Source organism: Antennarius striatus, chromosome 19 (assembly GCF_040054535.1).
Source record: "Antennarius striatus isolate MH-2024 chromosome 19, ASM4005453v1, whole genome shotgun sequence".
In the NCBI taxonomy this organism is placed as follows: domain Eukaryota; kingdom Metazoa; phylum Chordata; class Actinopteri; order Lophiiformes; family Antennariidae; genus Antennarius; species Antennarius striatus.
Window position 1 is genome coordinate 2,099,828 of NC_090794.1, and position 19,221 is coordinate 2,119,048.

Consider the following 19,221-nt stretch of genomic DNA (forward strand, 5'->3'; position numbering starts at 1 on the left):
TTCCACCACACCCCCGTGTCTGCAGGCCTTTAGGCCCAAATGTCATCCAGAATCTGATAATTTACCGGATTAATATTTATTTTGGGGATTTTTCCTTGAGGTGACAAGAACAGGTTGTTTCCTGTGAAATAAGGTTTTAATATTTTAATATTTATGGACATGTTTGTGTAAATAAAAAAACCTTCAATCTTGATCTAAATAGACAAAAAAAAAAAAAGTGTCTCAAAATTCCCTGCTGCTTTTCTGGCCCTCTGTCGCCCTCTGCTGGTGTAACTACACATTAAATAAAATATCACTTTTCAGAACAGCAGATTTTATTTTATTTTTTAATAAAAATTTCAATTCACAAGTTATATTGCAACGGACATGATTAGTTTTTATATTACCAAAATCATTCAAAAACGCAGTATCATAAATATATGGCAATCTTTATATATACTTTTTTGTACACGTTCATTTTTGAAGGTCCCTTAAATTGTAAAAACAACTGAATACCAACCGTTAAAGTCTGATGGAAATCTGCAAAAAAAAAAAAAAACTCTGCACAGTATTTACTTTAGAAATAGATTTTAAATACAAGCTCTTCCCACGTCTTTAAAAAGCACAGCTGCTATAAAGTGAAGATTCATTTGATCTGAAGTTTTTATGGCGAAACTTTTTCGCCATAAAAATGTAGAACATTTTTGACGTATATTCAATTAAATAAAAAGGACATAAAAAGGCCAATATCAGCCACAAACAAAAAAAAAAAAAAAAAAAAGCAGAAGCATGTAGTATAAGTGCATTTACAACAAAAATAAACCTGAAACTTTAAAAAGACAGATGCGTGAAAGCGTGGAGTGTGACATCACGGCTGATTGGGTAACGATCAGCCAATGACGGAGCACGAACCTCGACGGGAAGACGTCACTTTGACCTAGTATCCGTTTCCACCGTTCCCTTTAACGTTTGGACGTCCGGCTCCTCCCTGTTTGCTCGTTGCTCCACCTGTTCATCCGTGTGTGTGTGTGTGTGTGTGTGTGTGTGTGTGTGTGTGTGTGTGTCAGTGCCAGTCTTCATCATCGTCATCCTCAACCTCCGCCTCGGAAGAGTCTTCCTGACTGCTAGCTTCCGTTTGTTCCGTCATTCCGTTCCCGTTTCCTCCGCGTTGAGCTGCCGCCGCCGCCGCCGCCGCTGCCGCTTCGGCCGCCCTCCTGGCCCGCGCTTCAGCCGCCGCCTGCTCCTGTTCTTTCTGCCGGAGCGCCGCCGCCTTCTTCTCCTGCTCGGCGTGACTCTTCATGTGAGCGCTGCGACTCTTCACCTTGTAGAACACCCTAAGATGGAGACGCGGCGTTACACAAGACAGGAAACGCCCACAAACTCCTGCGAGGACGAGGGATTACGGGCCGACCTGCCGAAAGCTGCAAATATTGACTCACGCATGAACGTTTTAAGATAAATACGCAGAATTTAATGAAGATAAAACGTCAAAAAAAACCCACTCAAAAACACCAAAACGGCAGAAAACGCTGTGTAAATTTTAATCCCATCAGCAGGACGATAATCAAAGATCAAACAGTTTAATCTGAAAACGGCTGATAATCCTCCTGCAGAGGGGATTAGGTGTGCCTGGTTACCACGGCGACAGATCCAAATGATAAGACGATGACATCGTCTTTGGACCGGAGGCTCGACAAACCGGCCCGGCGGCACACGCCCCAGGCTCCCGACGGGTTTCCCAGCATGCATCAGCCGTGCAAGCGATTCCAACTCTTCCTCCTCCTCCTCTTCCTCCTACCTTCCACATTTCTTGCAGGGAAAAACCGCGTCCGGATCCTGGGGGGGCTTCGCCGCCACTTTGCTCTTCTTCGCCGCGGGCTCAGCCCGGTGCCGGGGGGCCGCCGGCGCCATCAGCAGAGCCTCCGCCTTCGCCGTGTCCGACTCTCTGATCATCACCACAGACCCCGCCTGGGGGGGGGGGGCAGAAGGAGGGAAACGCTAAAGCGATGGAGCGGCGTCTATCAGGAAGCCGTGGGCGTGGCCCCGCCTGTTTTTAGGCGTGGCTCACGTGGCGTTTGCGAACACACTCACGTAGTCGTGCGCCTGGAGCGACTGGGCGACCCGCGCCTGCTGGCTGCTGACCTGGATCGGATCATACGACGCCTCCGTCGCCTCGGCGCCGTCGCTCGGCTTCGACTGCTGCGAACTCTGGAAACCACATCAGGGACGAATCAGGATCCTGGATCTGGATCCTGATCCTGATCCAGATCCAGATCCGGATCCCCCACCTTCACGTCCACCACCGCCTCCGACAGCTTCTCCGACGGCGAATGCGGCGGCCCAAAGGTCAGGATGCCGTTGCGGCCGATCTTCACCTGCTTCTTGTAGGTGTAGTAAAACTCCACGCACTGAGAAACCGTCTTGGAACGCACCTTTAAAGGTAAACAACAAACAAACAAACAAATAAACAACAACAGTTAACCCATTGGCTGCCGGTGCACGTTTAACGCCGTTTTTGCTTCCGTTCTCGACGGATCCCAGGATGCTTTGCTCAGAGCGACACGCGTGTGTTCTCGTTCTTCCTCTGTTCCCTAACCGGATCAGTCGTCATGGCGACAAATTCCACCATTAGAAGCCTGACTTTCCACTGACAAGCTCCGCCCAGCTCTACCCGTTGAAAAACGTAATGAAATACTGACAACCCCCCCACATTTTGAATAACTTTATCGACAATCGTACCAGTTTCTGCACCATGAAGAAGTCCTTCCTGTAGGCGGAGATCCCCTTGTTGAAGTAGCGCTTCTCGTCTGCGGTCCAGCAGTCGGAACCTGATGGCGGGTGGAGCTTTGGTTGAAGGAGACGTTTAAAGGAGGGAGGATGGGGGAGGAGAACGCCGGAGGGACTCACCTGAGTAGTGATAACCTGCCAGGTGGTGACCTTTGGGGAACACGGGGTCCTGGAGGATCAGACGCCGCAGCGTTTCCTGAGAACGAAACCAAAAAAATTGCAGCGATGTTTCGGGAACATCCTGCAAAACGCGTGACGATTCCACAGTTCTCACCAGGAAGTCGCCTCCACATTCGTGGAAGCAGTGAAGCGCCACTTCCTGGTTGGTGCCGCCGCCGCTGAGCACGCTGGAGCACGCCATGCTCATCAGAGTCTCCACTGAGGAAAAAAAACAAACACAAAAAGAAGGATGGGAGTCAGCGAATGAGGAAGAGACGGACGATTAAAAAAAAAACAACTTCCGTCGAGAAAAAGTAGAAGCGGATACAAACTCCTCTCGTCGTCGGAGGGTTTGGCGTGGGCGTCGCCCGCCGGGAGCCACACCAGGTCGGCTTTGTGCTGGTCCGACTGGGAGGAAAGCGGATCCTGTAAATCCGGAATATCCGCCTGGTACCTCTGGCCGATGTTGATGCGTCTGGAAGAGAGCGGAACGCCAATCGATCGGCGTTCGTAGATACCCGGCGTGGCCAGTAGGGGGCGGCGAAACTTACGGTTCCAGGCTAACTGGAGTGGGGTCGGTGATGGGGGGCAGAACCGGAGGCGTGATTTCTGAACTCGCTGTAAACAGACACAGTAAAAACGCGTCAGAGATTTCTTAGTTGGTGGTGGTGGTGGGCGGGGGTCGGATAAACGATGGCATCGGCGAGTCGGACTCACTGGAGCGCAACAGGCTGCGCTGCGCCGATTTGGGCGTGACCTGGGGAGGCAGGATCTGGTTGCTGGCGATGTTGGTGAGGAAGGTGGAGAAGTAGAGCCCCGATCCCTCGCGGACGGGCGACAGGATGGGCGGGGGCGTGTACGGCGGCAGGGAGGCGGGGTTGTCGGGGAGGCGGACGGGCGAGCGCAGGTTGCTCTGGTAGGAGCTGATGCTGGAGTAGAGCGACGGCGGGATGAAGGTGGAGGGTTTGTGGGGGGGGATGATCAGCGGCTCCGGCCGCGGCCGACGTTTGAATTTGGATTTTCCGTCCTCGTCCAGACCCGGATCGGTTTCCCCGTCCTGAGGGGGGAGAACGGGAACGTTTAAGACAGGGGGGGTCAAACTCGTTTTCACCAAGGGGCCACATCAGCATAACGACCAGATGTAACTAATAAATGTAACTAAATATAACTGTAACTTAATGTTAAATAACTCTGAATTACTTACTCAAGTTACAAACATTATTCGAGTTACAAACATTTCTCTGTTCCAACATGAATCCTTTTAATTTGTCAGGTTATTAAACCCACAGAACTCCATCAATCAAGGATCAAACTATCAATCAATAAAGACAAATAACATCAGACACAAGTTAGGACATTAACTTTGTTCAAAAAGTTTTTGTCAGAGTTAAAATGGGATGAATTATTGCATTGTGGGAAATGTAGTTTTGGTCAAATTCATTTTTGACCTATTCATTTTTAGACACACCTTTCATTCTCTGGTGGGCCACATGAAATGCTGTGGAGGGCCACATTTGGGCCGCGACTTTCACACATGTGGCTTAAGGTTGTTGGTTTTGTTTTTGTGTCTGAAAGCAGTTTAATTATCTCAGCACGCTATGGTGCGTTCAAGTGCGCCTCGTAAAATCGGAAATCTGAACTCTTTCAGACTATACAACTCCTATTCTGTTTCTTGTCATTATATATTTGTGTGCATCTAAAAAAAAACTTTTGAAGCCAATCCAGATGTATTATTTATTTATTCGTGATTAAAATGTTCCATTTCGTGGTTTTTAGCTAGCACGGATCGGCGCATTCCGAGTAAAATTATTCAACCAGAGGTGAGTTAAATGTTAACCAGTTTAATACGTGTGGACAAAGTCACAGATGATTTGTCTTCATGAATGTTTCTAATGAGCTTTTTTTTTATTCTGGTTTGAGCTGCAAATCATTTCCTGGTTGCTTAATTTTCATGATTTCCTTCCATCAGCGATTTTATTTGCATTTCGTCCGGTAAAAAAAACCCCGACGCTCACAGGGAACCAATCAGAACCAGTCGATGCCATTTCAGTAATAATCACCAAATCTCTGCAGGAAACTGACCTGTCCCAAAGCGTCCGTCATGTTGTTCCTGAGGGAGCGCCGGCGGGCCACGATGACGGAGGCTTTGCACTCAGGCTGGACGGGGGGCCGCTCGCCGGCGCCGGGTCGCCCCTGAACCCATCCGCCCTGAGGATCCGCCTGAGCCCGGTGCACCGGCACCGACACGGGGATGACCAGGGGCACCAGGGTGGGCGGTCTGCCGGTGGCGCCGTCCTCCTTTTGGGGTGGGGGTAGGGGGGGGTCACAAAGACAAACAGATGAGGACAGAATGGATGCAGATCCTGACATTTATGACGCAGGAAGAAACAGGAAGTCACCATTTCTGTCAAGCGGCTGATATGATTTGAAAATCTTCACCCGTTAATCGCTTCTGATGTCGCCGAGTCGAATAAATTAAATCAAAAGCAGATTAAAAATTTAAAAAAAAACCCTCAGAACCTGCAGGAGTGTCTCGGCTCACGTTTTCAAACACATGAAACCAGTCCTTCTAGTCCCACACATTTCCGTAGGAGTGCACGCAGCTCCTCGGTATTTATAGCCGAAATGATAAAAATCCAACTGCAGTGAAACTTGAATCTGTTTTTTTATTTATTTATTTATATGTTTAACAGCAGAGAAATAAAAAAATAAAATAAATGAAGTTTAAATGAGATTTAAAGCCAGAACGGAGCAGCGGATGCGAGCAGCGCTATCAAACTTGTTCTGTGTGTGTGTGTGTGTGTGTGTGTGTGTGTGTGTGTGTGTGTGTGTGTGTGTGTGTGTGTGTTATTATGGGAGTGTAGCAGGTTGACAGCTTGACCCCTCCCTAGCTCCGCTGAATGACTGGGAACGCGTCTGAGGAATGTGGAGGTGTGCAGACATGCAGCCGCTCCAACCGTACAAAACGACATGCAAGCTCTGCACAAAATCCCCCTGATAAACACCGTTTGGGGGGGGGGGTTAGGTTGTCAAACATCCCCCCAGCTAAGAGAAAAAGGAATCATCTGACTTGGGCTTGTTTCTGTTTAGCGTAGCTGCTTAAAGACACATAATCCAGTCGCTTTGGGCGCGCCTCGAGAGAAGGCAAACACTAAAAAAAAAAAAAAAAGAAAAAGAAAGAAAAGCCTTGAATCACAAACGCAAGGATATCAGCTTCGTTGGGGCGATAAGCAAATCCAAAAGCGTTTCATGTTGGTCCACGGGCATTTCGACACCAGGACGATTCAGTCGAGTCCTAAGAAACCAAGTTTTGCGGGGAAAAAAACAAAACAAAAAAAACCCGCAGAGAAGTTCTGCGTAGAAACAAAGTTCTTCCTCTTTGGGCAGCTGCTGCTGACTGTCAAACAAAAAACAAGAAAGGCAGAGACTGCAACATCCCGCGACACCCCTGAGTTCAAAATGTTACCCTGACCTACACGTTTGTGCCTCTGTCTTCCTGAAAATATTGCTTTTCGTTTTGTGATTATGTCTCATCAGGTTTTTGAGATGTGTACCTAAAAAGGTGTAAAACTGAAAATTTGACCTTGACCTAGTCTCTCAAGGTCAAGGTTGTGATCTAATTTTCATCCGCTTGCCTCCCTGAATATAACGCCTTGTGTTTCGTCTTTTTTTTGTCTTGAGATACGTGCAAAAAAAAAATGTACAAAAGTTGAAATTTGACCTTCAAGGTCAAGGTCATCAAGGTTAATCCCCTTTGCTGCCTGAATGATCCGCCTCATACTGCAGAGAATACTGAAGAAGACTTTTTTTTTTGGTAGCTGTATCTGGCCGATCTTCCCAACCCAATCTAAGCCCGAGGCGAACACTCAAACGCTTTTATTCTCCACCTTCGTCATCTTGGCCGGCTCCATCTTGGACGCCTGCTGCGCCAGCGTCTCCAGGTTGATCTCCTTGGACGCCCTCCTCCTCCGGCTGGTGATCTGGATCACGCCTCCGGTCGCCGCCTGGCCTTCCCCTCCTCCTCCTCCTCCTCCTCTGCCCACCTGGATGCTCGCCATCCCGTTCTGAGATGGCGCCGCCGCCGCTGCCACCACCACCACCGCTGATGTCGCCTCTTTCGACCCCTGACCCCAGATGTTCGTGGAGGCGGGACCCAGAAGAGGCGACTGCCCGTCTCTGGAAAGCCGACGCGAGCGCCTTGGAGGGGCGGCGGCGGACGGCGACATGTCTGACGTCTCCCCGGGATTCCCGCCCATCTTTTCGGGACACGTCTTCCTCAGCGACCCCGGGTCGTCCGCCTCCTGCTGCTGCAGCTCCGCCGACTTTTTCCCCCCGGCGTCCGACGTGCACGCCTCCGGCGGCGCGTAGCTCGCAAAGTTCTGCGTCTGCTGCGGCTTCGGTTGCACCTGAAGTTGCGTTGCCTCTTGCTGGGGCACGTTTTGTTGCAGTTGCATGTGCTGGAGTTGCTGTTGCCGCTCCTGCAGCTGTTGCTGGTGATATTGCTGCTGCATCTGCTGCAGATGTTGCTGCTGCATCTGATGCTGTTGCATCTGTTGTTGCTGCTGCTGTTGCTGCAAATGTTGCTGCTGCTGCTGCTGCAGCTTCATCTGGTGTTGCTGATGCAACTGTTGCTGCTGTTGTTGCTGTTGCTGCTGGTGATGATGATGCATTTGTTGCTGCTGCATCTGGTGCAACAGTTGCTGCTGCGTTTTGGGTTGCTCTCCGTACACCAGGCCGGGAACGGCCTTGTTGCCCGGGTAAACGGAGTAATACCCCGAGGGCGGGTGCTTGTTGGGCCTGTAGCCGGTCTGGAAGGACTGCAGCATGGGCCCCTGCAGGGCGTGAGACGTCGGCACATGGGGGGGCTGCCCCTGGAGCTCCACCCCTTTATGGGCGTGCTGGTAGGCTTGAAGCTGGGCTTGATGCATGGCGGCGGCGGCGTGCTGCTCCCACTCCAGCCCCCGCCCCTGAGCCGGAGCCTGGTTAGCATCCCTGTAGGCCTCCACCGGCGCCGACAGCTGGTTCTCCCCCCCCAGCGGCAGAGAGACGCCTTCGTGGACGCCTTTGTGGAACGGCATCCCCTGACCCCTGACGTTCACCCCACTTATATAGGGGCCAAAGTTCTGGCCCCAGGCGGTCACGGGGGTCTCCTGGGACCAACCGGAGGGCTGCAGGGATTCCTGGTGCATCCACTTCACCGGGGCCGCCTGCTGGAAGTGCGTTAGATTCTGGGGCCCTTTCTCCGGGTTGTAAACCCCGGAGCCGCCGGCGGAGTCGATGTGACCCGACTCCGGGGGCCCCATTCCGTAATAACCCTCCCCTGAATGCTGCTGCACCGGCTCCTTCATAGCTTGCCGATGCTTCCCACTCTTGTCTGCGTTCACTTGAGGAGGAAGACTCATAATATTCTGTAGTGTGTTCTCACTGGGGGGGGGGGGGGGGGCTCTCTGTTTGAGTGTGTGTGCACAGAGGTAATTCTGGTAGGAAAATATAAATCCACAGCGAGGAGAAGTCAACCCTTCTTCCAGAGCAAAATCTGCCCGTCCATTCTTCTTTTTATGGTGCAGGGGAACCTGGAGGGAGAAAGGAGGAGTTAGACTTTCTTTTTTCTCTCCAGACAAGCCTGCAAAAGCTTTCCCTCCGCAAAGAGGAAATAGAGGCCGAGAAAAGCAAATATAGTCGTAAATAATTATAATAAATAAATCAGGGTATGTTCATGTAAGAGCCTGTTTTTAGATCTTGACTCCCAGGGGCCTGAAAAAAACAAACAGTCACGGCTGTAAATGTGGAGAAGTTTTGCAAACTAAAAGGAGGCGCCTTCATTTTGGTTTAACAAGAAATACAGGAAACGAAGAGAACTGGTGCAATCAGAGGCGCTGATGTGGAGTTACGACCGAAACAAAAAGAGAAGAGAAAAAAAAAAAAACCTGCAATAAGGAAGCGCGTAAAAAAAGATCCGAGCGCGGCCGATCGGACGAGCAGCTGATCCGGACGCGTCGTGCTTCTCGAGGCGGGTGGAGGTGTTACCTTATCGGTGTGCAGGGCCCCCCAAAGCCCGCTCCGTGGAGTCACTTTGGCCCCGATCAAAGTCGACTCTGTGCGGCTCCATGAAGGCATCGAGCGCAACGCGCGTCATGACTCCGAAACAACTTCTCTCCCCCCCCCCAGCTTCCGAGTTTCGTTGCGCACAATATGGCGAACAGGCAGAGTTTACAATCCAAACGGAAACATAATCCAAAGTCCGGATCCAGGCGTGTTATTAACGCTTTAGTCACTATGATGCACAGCAGATCCGCAAAAAAAACCAAACAGTTGCGCTTCAGGAAAACATGCCCACAACTTTCTCTCTCTCCCCCGCATCGAGCGAAACGCACGTTGGACATGCGAGAAACGCGCCCGAGCAGGTCAGATTTTTACTGTTTGTTTTGTTGTTGTTTTTTTGCGGAGATTTTAATAAAGAGCCGCAATAAAATAAAATAAAAATAAAATAAAAAAGAGAAACTCAAGATGAAAGTAAATCCAGTGCGGGTGAAACGCTGCGAAACTGCGCAAACACGCAGAAAGTTGTGCTCCCTGGAACGCACCGCCTCACCCCAAAAACAGCGCAACTCACATCCTGTTATCCAATCCGAATGTCGGGCCACTCCCATTACTGCATCCGTGTGCGTTTGTTTTACAACACGGGGGTGTCTCCGGACGGGCGGGGTTAAAAAAAAAAAAAAAAAAATCAGCACACGGAAACAGCGTGTTGTGATTAATTAAAACCAGAAGTGAAGTCAGGATTTAATAAATACCGAAATCCAGGCGGTGACTCCACCCCGGATTATTCAAAAAGACTTTTCAATAACTGTTAATTTAAATTTTTATTAAATATTTCATTCATTTAAGAGCAGTTTTAAGACTTTGTTTGCTCCATTATGAATTTATTAATTCAATTAATTAATTCAATTTTGATTAATGTCAAATTATCATGAAAACCCTTTATGTTCTGGATTTGGAGATAATTTTGTCACTCAATGTTATTTAAGATTATTTAATTGTACACAAAAAATAGAAAGCTGGCCACAGAAAATGATGAAATTTGATTAAATTTATATTTATTGTAATACAATAAATAATAGCGCAAACCAAATAGATAAATACATGTTAAATAGTCATTATAGAGTCGTTACAGTGGAATTCATCAATAAAAGGCTATAAATCGTATATGGAAGAAAAATAATATTTCTGTTGTTAACGTTTAATATGGAGTCTTCGATAATAAAGACTCCAGATTCGAGGAATGGGTATCCGGTGTCGTGAAAGTAGGTGGTATGACATCATTCGGCAAGAGATAGATCTGGGTAACGCAACGCCACCATGGTGACACCACCGGGGTGGGTGTGCTGTATGCCCTGAGAGCAGCAATACAACAATTGATAATCTCCTGTTACGGTTCCCGTTCCAGGAATCTGACTTTACGCAGCCTGGCAGCAATTTTCTGATTGTTAGTGTTCTCAACAATAACAGTGTGCAGAGGGACGTCCTCTTTGGCCTAAAAACTGTCAAATTCAAGGGCAAAGACTAGAAATATTGATGTTTTAATTATGATTATACAAAGAATAATTAAAATACATATATGCATATTAGATATAATTCTTTTATGGCCTTCATTTGTTCATGTTTCAGCTTCCTGTCATTCCTAATTCTGACTCTGGTCTTTTGGGGATTGCACAGAATTTCAAAACCTCAGGACGTGGCTGATGGATTGGGTGTTTCCCGTTCCGTCACGTCATTCCTCACCGGACAGCAGCCTCCAGTGGACGGTGGGACGGCATGCAGCCGGTTTACAGCAGCGGGGAGGAAAAACCTGGAACGTCACAGAGTCATTTCTCCGGAATGTGTGTGTGAGCAGACAAGAGGTCATCCATTAAACCCCTCACTCACCCCAGACTATTTCTTTAACATTTACATTCTGCCTGCTATTCCTGGCTGCTGAATGGGGGGGGGCGTTGCATCAGAAAGGTCAACCGGGGTCAAGTCTGTGCAGCTGGAAAAATCCACTGGTGCAGGAGCAACCCAGGGGCAGTTATAATAGGCAAACAAGGGTAGTTCGTTTTTTATATTTTGCATCATTTTTCATGCACACAGCAGGATTTCAGGAAGAAAGTTGTCAGCTGAGTGAGGGGATCCTGTGCCTCTGGGGAGCCTGTGCCTCGCAGCGCCCCTGCCTCCCCCTTAATGCGGCTCATCTGTTCCAGTAATGACGCAGAGCTCCTTCACTCGTCCGCTACGGTCGACGCATTTTGATTTTTTGCGTCACCCTCTCCGCTCCGGTTGCGCGTTTCGTCGCTCGGCTCCGTCTGAGGGATGCAGGAGCCTGAGGACCAATCAGGAGAGACTATCCCCGTGACGTCACCACATCTGCTTCGGAGGCAGCCGCTGGGCATCGTTTCCTAGCCATTAGCTAGCGTAGCCAGTAAACACTAGCCAGCCTCCGCCATGCTCCGCCACTATCACCCCTTTTTAAGGTAATTAGCTTCTCGGAATGACCCGGCTCGGTGAGAATACGCCGTGGAGCGTGGAAACCGTTCGGCTTTCACACCGCAATCCCGCAACGGAGCCAGGTACCGCCGCCGGTTACGTTAGCTAAACATCCTAGCTAGCATTGCTAGCGTGAGCGCCGCTGCCGCCGCATTGACCGCTGAGGTGGGTTAGCTTCTCCGGGGGGGGGGGTAGGCGGGCTAATCTGTTCAAACCAGCGGATGGCGGGGGATAAAACGGGGCTGGTTCACACTGCGTTTAAAGCATTTATCAAACAAACCGCGATGCAAACTGCTAGCTTTAACACCACGGCTAATTGAAGGCGTAGCTAGCCTTTGTAGTCATTCAGTTAAACGTTGTGATGCAGGCTCAATGGGATGCTAGCAGCATTCAGCTTGTCTGTTCACCTGCATCACACAGTGATTTTTTTTTTTAAATCTAGGAGGTAAATGGATTTATTTATTTATTTATTTATTTATTTATTATTTCATCATGCAGTGAGGGGTTTGCGTCACTGATGCCAGGTGCAGGCTGGAGCTGAGAGCCCTCAGGATGAGTGGGGCTGGAGAGCACACGGACATCCTGTCAGTGGCAGACGTGGTGAGAGACAGATGGAAAGTGGTGAGAGAGAGATCACACACACACACACACACACACACACACACACACACACACACACACATGTCATCGATGTGATTGCGCTTGCAGTTTTTTGAAAACTCTCATCCTTTCAGTTGAGGAAGATCGGCGGAGGAGGCTTCGGGGAGATCTACGAGGTTTTGGATCAGCTGAGCCAAGCCACCGTGGCCTTAAAGGTGGAATCTGCCCAGCAACCCAAACAGGTGCTGAAGATGGAGGTGGCCGTGCTGAAGAAGCTGCAGGGTGAGCACCGATGGAATAGTTCTGATAAAGAACGCTGATTCGTCGTCTCACGCTTATAGGTTTCTTTATTTGCTTGACAGGGAAAGATCACGTGTGTCGCTTCGTGGGATGCGGTCGAAACGATCGTTTCAACTACGTGGTGATGGAGCTCCAGGTAGGATTTACTCCCATCGATGAGAGTCGAGCGTTTTGTTTATTTGGGCGCTGCGTCATGAATGTGACGTTCAACACACTCGTCTTGTCTCCAGGGGAGGAATCTGGCAGACTTGCGCAGAACCATGACGCGCGGCACCTTCTCCGTCTCCACGACGCTGAGACTCGGCAAGCAGATTTTAGAAGCCATTGAAAGCATCCACTCTGTAGGCTTCCTGCACCGCGACATTAAACCCGTAAGTCAGCCTGACCCTTTATTATTCATGTGCTTTTTTTTCATATGTGTTGAATAAACTGGAGATACGGTACAATCGATTTGCCGTTTTTAATTCTGTGTTGTGACACATTGCAGTCTAACTTTGCCATGGGAAGACTAGCCAGTACCTGCAGATGCTGCTACATGCTCGATTTCGGCTTGGCTCGACAGTTCACCAACTCCAGCCAGGAAGTCCGACCGGTCAGTAATCTGTGATGATACTTGGATTATTATTTTTAAATCAAAGATCCTCTTAAAAACAGATTTTAAGTCTAGCATTTAGCTGTTAGCATAATTAGAGTGACAATTAGGGCTGTGAATTCAAATGTCATCACAAAACTGAGATCATGTGTGATGATGATGATGTTTCTTCAGCTTTCTCATCTCTCCATCATTCATTTATTCTCTTCCAGCCTCGTCCGGTGGCTGGATTCAGAGGAACGGTGCGATACGCGTCAATCAATGCCCACAAGAACAAGGTGAGTCTCTTTTTTTTTTTTTTTTTGCATCTAGGATGAAGCGTAGATCAGGAACCATCTCGTGTTTGGTGTTGCATTTAAAAAATGACATCATCGCCACTAAAAAGATACGGAGGAGACAACAGCACGGTGTTGCATTCAGATTTTATTGCACCGTCACATGTTCCTCTGCATCTGCAGGAAATGGGTCGTCATGACGACTTGTGGTCGCTCTTCTACATGCTGGTGGAGTTCACAGTCGGTCAGCTGCCCTGGAGGAAAATTAAGGACAAAGTAGGAGCCTCTGCGTCAGCTGGCATGGGGTGATTATTTCTGTTGAGTGTATAGACTCAAACCCCCCCCCCCCAATCTGCTCCCAGGAACAAGTAGGAAACCTGAAGGAGACGTACGACCACCGCCTCATGCTCAAGCACCTCCCCTCTGAGTTCAGCACCTTCCTGGATCACATCTTGACTCTGGATTACTTCACTAAGCCTGACTATCAGGTTGGTGTATTTTGCACGCGGTGCTGTTTACCCGCCCCCGGGCTGCCCCCCTGAGGCCTGTGCTTTCTGCGTGACAGCTGCTGACGTCGGTTTTCGACAGCGCCATGAAGAGCCACAGCGTGCTGGAGAACGATCCCTACGACTGGGAGAAATGCGACCCGGAGGAAATGCTGACCATCGCCGCCGCGGCGACCACCGCTCAGCAGTTCACCCGCCTCACGCCGGCGTACCTGGGGTGTTTATCCTCACTTGTCATTATTCTCACACAAATCTGAAGCTTTTTTTTTTAACTCGAGCCGCGGGCTGACCTTCCTTTCTCCTCCGCAGCATGGCCAACGCGTCGGTGCTGCCGGGCGAGCTGCAGCGGGAGAACACGGAGGACGTCCTGCAAGGGGAGCGTCTCAGCGACGCCGACAACTGTCCCCCAATCCCCACGCCCACCACCCAGGGTGGGGACGTGTGGGAAGAGATGGACCGCAACCGCAACCAGAAGCCTGTCCAGCCCATGATCAGGAAGGTCAGTGCGGTACCGATGTTACTGCGTCTATCCTACCCGGGCTGAAGTAGAACCCACACCCCCCGTCTCCTCCTGATTCCTCAGTAGGACACACGTCGGGATCTCGCCTGCTTCACCGTGTCCTCCCTGTTTCCCTCCCAGGTGGTGAGCGAGGACGAACACAGTCAGAACCAGGGGAACCAGAGCCCCAACACCGGCTCCGTGCAGAGCTCTCCCCGACGGGTGCGGTCGGAAACCATGTTCCTGGAGAGGGCGGCTCCGCTGCTGCGGAGGATCAGACACAGTCAGAGCTTGGCGTTTGAGAAGAGGCTGGCGCCGGAGCCCAAACCCACCATCGAGCGTTTCCTGGAGGCCTAGTGAGTCTGGATTCAGGTCACATGACACAAAACGTCCGCCAACGCGCGCAAACGTGACGTAAAAATATGTCGTTTCAGTTTGGGCAAAAAGCGGCCGCTTCTTTCTCAAGTTGGGGAGAAAAGCATCCCGGAGAGGGGGCACGGCGAGCAGACGCCCTCCTGCAACGAGGGTCTCTCCGGCACGGCGACCCCCGACCCCGAGGAGGGCGCCGCCAGCAGCGGATTCGTGGCCGTCAACCTCAGCCCGGTGCTGCAGGAGGGCGACTCCCAGGAGTGGGTGATGCTGGAGCTGGAGCAGGGCAGCGGCTCCGGGGCCGGTAAGCCCCCGGGCGACGCGGCGCGTGAGGACACGCCCCCACCGCCACCTACCGAGACCCTGACCCCGCCCCCCGAGCAGCAGGATGGCCAAAGCACGGCGGCTCCGCCAACGAGTCCGGTCCTGTCGCAGATGTCCATGCCCGGCGCCTGGCTGTTGGGACACAAGAGGCTGCCGGGAATGCTGGGACAGATGGGGAGGGCCCAGATGGAGCAGGTGTGGGGGGGGTTTGGAACCAAGTCACTTTTTATTCACTCAGACGTGATTAAATCGTCCTCTGATCATCTCTCCTGTTCTTCCCAGTCCGTCGGCGGGGCGCCACATTCCCCCGTCCAGGAGAGGAGCGACGCCATACCGCTGGAGGCGCCGTGCGTTAAATCCAACAAACCCCCGGTTGGAGCGGAGCAGGACGGGGGGCGCGCAGAGTCGGCTCCCGCCAAAGGCCCCGCTGCTCACCTGAGCAGTGACCGGGACCCCGAGAGCGACTCTGGTCTCCCCGACCGCTCCTCCGAGCCCAACCAGCAGCCTCAGGCCGACACGGCGGTCACCGTCTCCTCCTCGCCCCCCCCGGCCCCGCTCCGGCAAAGAGACTCCCCCTTGTCCCCGAGATCGAGTCGGATTCCCGTCCGCGACTCCTCCGGCGCCCCCCTGGACTCCCCGAGCCGGGACATCAACCCGGAGAGACGCCACCGCTGGAGCAGCCCGGCCCCCGGGTCGCCCACCCACTCGCCCTCCCCGTCGCTGTCGTGCGACAACCTGCCCGGCGCCCTGCTGAGGGACCGCCTCTCGTCGGAGCGGGGGTCCAGGTCCGACGGCGTGGGAGAAGACCCCCTGTCGCTGTCGTCCTCATCAGGGAGTAAAAGTAAGATCCCCCGCCCCGTGAGCGCCACCTGCCTCCCCGAACAGCTGAAGGGCAGGCTGCAGCCCCGCCCCCCCACTGGGAACCCAAACCTCCTGACCATGAACTACCGGTACGTGAAGGTCTGTAAAATAATTCACGTTCGTTTATTTCCTCTAACGATGTGCCCCCCCCCCAGGCGGCGGCGCTTCCGGGTGCGCGCCAGCAGCACCAGCGACGCCGACTTCCTGTCCAGCCTGACTCAGCTGATGCAGGACCACAACGGGACGCTCCTCAGCCCACCGGCGCCGCGCCCCCGCAGCTCCTCTTCCACCTTGCATCGCTCGCAGAGCTCCTCCCCCTCCCGCGAGGGCGGGGCGCCGCAAGGACGCAGCCGCTCCCCGTCCGGCTTCTTCGCCTGCTCCCCAGCAACCGCACGGCACGCTCACCTCGGGGGGCCGGCCCTGTGGGGCCACGGCTCCACCAGAGGGAGGGGTCTGATCCACGACGCCAAAGGGAATCCATAGCTCTCGTCCGACGGGGGGTGGGGGGCGATGGCGGAACAGCATGTGTAAATACAGCGTTTACTCGACGGAATGTACGTAATGTAAAATGTACGATAAATTGTATTTATTTATTTATTTATTCATTCGTTGGATGTGTTTAAAAAGAAAAAACTTGCATTCGAGAAAAAAAGGACGACCAACTCTTTACCTCCTGTCCCCCCCCCCCTTAACGTGAGACCAAAAACATGAAGGTTAAATACTTGAGGGATGTAAAAAGAAAAAAACGATGCTAACTGTAGATACGCGCCGTTAAAACAACGGTAAACACTAATAGAAAGCTTTTATTCACACTACTAGTAGCCACACATGCAAGTATATCAGCATTCATGTACAGAGCCGGGGGGGGGGGGCATGCAGCCCCCCGCCCCACCCATATCGAACCTCACTCCTGTAAAATGTAGAGCAAACGTCACGAGCGACGACGCGTCGCTCGCTCAGCATCGCCGTGTAGTCGTGTGCTTTTTTCCCTTCGCTAGAAGACGTTCGTCAAACGCCGCCGGCGTTTTTACAACGCTAATCCAAGTGCACTCGTAACGCAAAATATTGTAAAAGGGGCATGAGTCTCATCCCAGATGTTTGTTTTTTTTTAATACATTTATGTATTTTTATCGAACTGCTATCAGATCAAAATACGTCTACGATATAAACCGACGACCATGTATTTATTTCATCCGGTACAAGAAGACTGATTTAACTTTGTCTCATTGTTGTTGCATCTTATTCTCATGTCATTTTAAATATATATTAAAATTAGAAAATTCAATTCTACAGTGTTTTCAAACATTTCCTTGATTTAAATGTCCTCATTCACACATGGTGATATCTTGATTTTGAGATTTGTTTTTGTCTTTTTTTTTTTAAGCTGTCCACAGAAAAAAGTTAATCCCAGGTTTTGAAACACTCAATCCGAACCAAAAGCTGCGACACAATCTGTAGACATGAAGATGTCTGAAATGCTTTCAAATGGAGATAAGATCTGGTTTTTATTCTGTTTTGAAACATCTTTTTTGTAAATGAGGAAGTGTGTGTGTGAGGGTCGAACTCGGCAGATACACACATGTGGGTGAAGAGTCTTGAGTCCAACACAGGAAACTGAAACCACAACAATTATAAACAACATTCTCTTAAAGCTTTTCTCTTGAGTCTCAACTAAAGTTTCCTTTCATTCTGAGCACTTTTTGTTTTTGTTTTTTCAGCTGCTGTCTCCAAGAGCAGGAGAAAAAATTTAACTCTAATCTTATTTTGAGACAAGGTATGGATAAGTGACGTAAAATGGATGTGAAAGTCTAAATGTAAGTTTCAGGATTTAAAAGAGGAAACTCAAATCAAAATTAAAATTTCATTCTCCAAACAAGTGAAGCAACTTCTACAACCTGACATGAAGTCGTACATTAGCAGACAAAACACCGACATCCGCTTTAAAAATGGAGTCGATTAGAAAATTTATGTAAAAATGTTTATAATTCATTTCAGTTAATACATATTTTATGTTCTAATGGAGAGTAATAAAAATGTATGTTTTGGACAACTGCTAACAGCATCAGCTCATTCAAACAGACTGGACCATAAAATGTTTAAAACAACCGCAAATGTGCATAATTTGCAGAATGCATCGTAACAACGTGCTGGAATGATGAGGCCAGCAGCAGAACCACAGCGGTGACGTTCAAAATAAAAAACTGGATCAAGACCTGCAGGTCTAGAAGAGCGGTGCAGACTGTCGGGGGTCGTCCGGTAGCACGCTGATGGAGTCCTCTGCTTTCCCACACAGCATACAGAACATAGTGTACTCCTGCACAACACAACACACATTTAACACACACACACACACTTCCAAGACCGGACAGAGACGATTCCATCAACCGGTGAACGCATCTTACCTGATATTCATCAACAACTGAGAATGTGTATTCGTGCCTGGCGATGACGTGGTCGCAATTTTTACAAACATCTGGAAGGACAGCTGGAGTTAGCTTTGATTACGCACATTTTAAATGTCCTGTGGTCGAGTCTTTTAAAAGGTTAGGATTATTCCCACAAATGGCCAATATCTGCTGACTTATGAACACATTTTGCTCCATTTAATCAAAAGCAAAAACACAGCTTATTATTTTCACACAACATGATCTACCCTGGGACTTTTGCAACACATTACTGTGGTTTTTAAATGCTTCAAGCATTGAGCTGAGGTGTCTAGTCCACACCTGGAAAAACACCCTCAAAGGGACATTAACTGTAGGATGGAGGATCTTCTCCACCACAATGAAAAGCTGGTTTGCTGGCACCTGAAAACAGATGGTTGTCTGCCCTACTGGGAGAACAAGAGGAGAGACTAACGGTCATATGTGACTATCTCCTCCCCATCATCATCCTCTGTGGTTTTATTGCTGATCAGCACAAAGTCCCTCTGGTGGCATTTGGTGCAGCCCAGGTAGTTCATCAGGTAGGAACCACTCTCCAGACAGGTGTTACCCTGGGCAAGAAATCACAGGGACATTACATCAATTACTTTCCTTACTTTAATAATTGTGATTTATTCCAAAGCATCGTCATTTAATGTGTTTTATTATCTTTACTGTGAATAACAAGAATTTCCCCTTTTTCTAGAATCCGGATCTCCCGATTCGGATTCCAGATAACGTTACTCACGGTTGTTAGCGGCTAACTAGCTAGCTTTAAAGTTACTAAATTAGCTTTAGCAACCGTGGCTAGCGATGTTTTACGGTCGCTTCGACTCACCCGGTCCGGGTATTCTTTTAGCACACACCCGTTACACATTTTAGCCTGAAAACCTTTAGAAATATTTGACACAAGCTAACGAGAAGCTAATTGTTATTTAGCTACAACGCCTCTTCCGGTTTGTTGGAGCAACTGGGCGGTGGGCGTGGCTTCGGAGTTGCCTGTCTGCCAATCAGGAAGTATAAT

At 49.9% G+C, this 19,221-nt stretch overlaps 3 protein-coding genes across 7 annotated transcripts; 1 reads left to right on the forward strand and 2 right to left on the reverse strand.

Annotated features, from left to right (window-relative positions):
* Positions 1-298: 298 nt before the first annotated feature.
* Positions 299-9,527, reverse strand: mideasa (mitotic deacetylase associated SANT domain protein a). Its single transcript, XM_068341813.1, has 13 exons — positions 8,953-9,527; positions 6,813-8,498; positions 5,008-5,223; positions 3,643-3,982; positions 3,477-3,543; positions 3,258-3,400; positions 3,041-3,144; positions 2,887-2,962; positions 2,719-2,807; positions 2,268-2,411; positions 2,071-2,187; positions 1,778-1,947; positions 299-1,313 (listed from the first exon to the last, which is right to left on the reverse strand). The coding sequence occupies exons 1-13, from the start codon at positions 9,040-9,042 to the stop codon at positions 1,043-1,045; spliced, it is 3,513 nt and encodes a 1,170-aa protein (XP_068197914.1). The 5' UTR covers positions 9,043-9,527; the 3' UTR covers positions 299-1,042.
* ttbk2b (tau tubulin kinase 2b) lies at positions 9,200-17,064 on the forward strand. 3 transcript variants are annotated; one of them, XM_068341815.1, is made up of 16 exons: positions 9,200-9,329; positions 10,642-11,613; positions 11,947-12,069; positions 12,183-12,330; positions 12,411-12,484; positions 12,579-12,719; positions 12,836-12,940; positions 13,153-13,218; positions 13,399-13,491; positions 13,578-13,703; positions 13,781-13,938; positions 14,031-14,220; positions 14,362-14,576; positions 14,655-15,108; positions 15,196-15,863; positions 15,930-17,064. In XM_068341815.1, exons 3-16 carry the CDS (start codon positions 12,001-12,003, stop codon positions 16,255-16,257), a joined length of 2,835 nt encoding a protein of 944 aa, XP_068197916.1. In that variant the 5' UTR covers positions 9,200-9,329; positions 10,642-11,613; positions 11,947-12,000; the 3' UTR covers positions 16,258-17,064. The 3 variants fall into 3 exon arrangements, with proteins under 3 accessions (XP_068197916.1, XP_068197915.1, XP_068197917.1); XM_068341814.1 differs by having other exon boundaries at positions 10,642-11,531; XM_068341816.1 differs by having other exon boundaries at positions 10,642-11,435.
* Positions 13,345-19,172, reverse strand: churc1 (churchill domain containing 1). Of its 3 annotated transcripts, none has more exons than XM_068341818.1 (5): positions 19,036-19,172; positions 18,634-18,769; positions 18,177-18,247; positions 17,988-18,088; positions 13,345-13,469 (listed from the first exon to the last, which is right to left on the reverse strand). In XM_068341818.1, the coding sequence occupies exons 1-4, from the start codon at positions 19,072-19,074 to the stop codon at positions 17,996-17,998; spliced, it is 339 nt and encodes a 112-aa protein (XP_068197919.1). In that variant the 5' UTR covers positions 19,075-19,172; the 3' UTR covers positions 13,345-13,469; positions 17,988-17,995. The 3 variants fall into 3 exon arrangements, with proteins under 3 accessions (XP_068197919.1, XP_068197920.1, XP_068197918.1); XM_068341819.1 differs by lacking the exon at positions 13,345-13,469 and adding an exon at positions 17,212-17,388; XM_068341817.1 differs by lacking the exon at positions 13,345-13,469 and having other exon boundaries at positions 17,622-18,088.
* Positions 19,173-19,221: the final 49 nt, after the last annotated feature.

Bases quoted from the DNA above. Each gene is read 5' to 3' on its own strand.
- churc1 (XM_068341818.1), bottom strand. From the start codon at position 19,074: ATGTGTAACGGGTGTGTGCTAAAAGAATACCCGGACCGG. The intron at 18,770-19,035 runs GTGAGTCGAAGC...TTTCTTGCCCAG, and splicing joins TAAAAGAATACCCGGACCGG to GGTAACACCTGTCTGGAGAG. The intron at 18,089-18,176 runs GTAAGATGCGTT...TGTGTTGTGCAG, and splicing joins CAGTTGTTGATGAATATCAG to GAGTACACTATGTTCTGTAT.
- mideasa (XM_068341813.1), bottom strand. From the start codon at position 9,042: ATGCCTTCATGGAGCCGCACAGAGTCGACTTTGATCGGGGCCAAAGTG. The intron at 2,412-2,718 runs GTACGATTGTCG...TTACCTTTAAAG, and splicing joins TCTTCATGGTGCAGAAACTG to GTGCGTTCCAAGACGGTTTC. The intron at 1,314-1,777 runs GTAGGAGGAAGA...TCTCCATCTTAG, and splicing joins CCCTGCAAGAAATGTGGAAG to GGTGTTCTACAAGGTGAAGA.
- ttbk2b (XM_068341815.1), top strand. From the start codon at position 12,001: ATGAGTGGGGCTGGAGAGCACACGGACATCCTGTCAGTGGCAGACGTG. The intron at 12,070-12,182 runs GTGAGAGAGAGA...TCATCCTTTCAG, and splicing joins TGAGAGACAGATGGAAAGTG to TTGAGGAAGATCGGCGGAGG. The intron at 13,219-13,398 runs GTGAGTCTCTTT...CTGCATCTGCAG, and splicing joins TCAATGCCCACAAGAACAAG to GAAATGGGTCGTCATGACGA.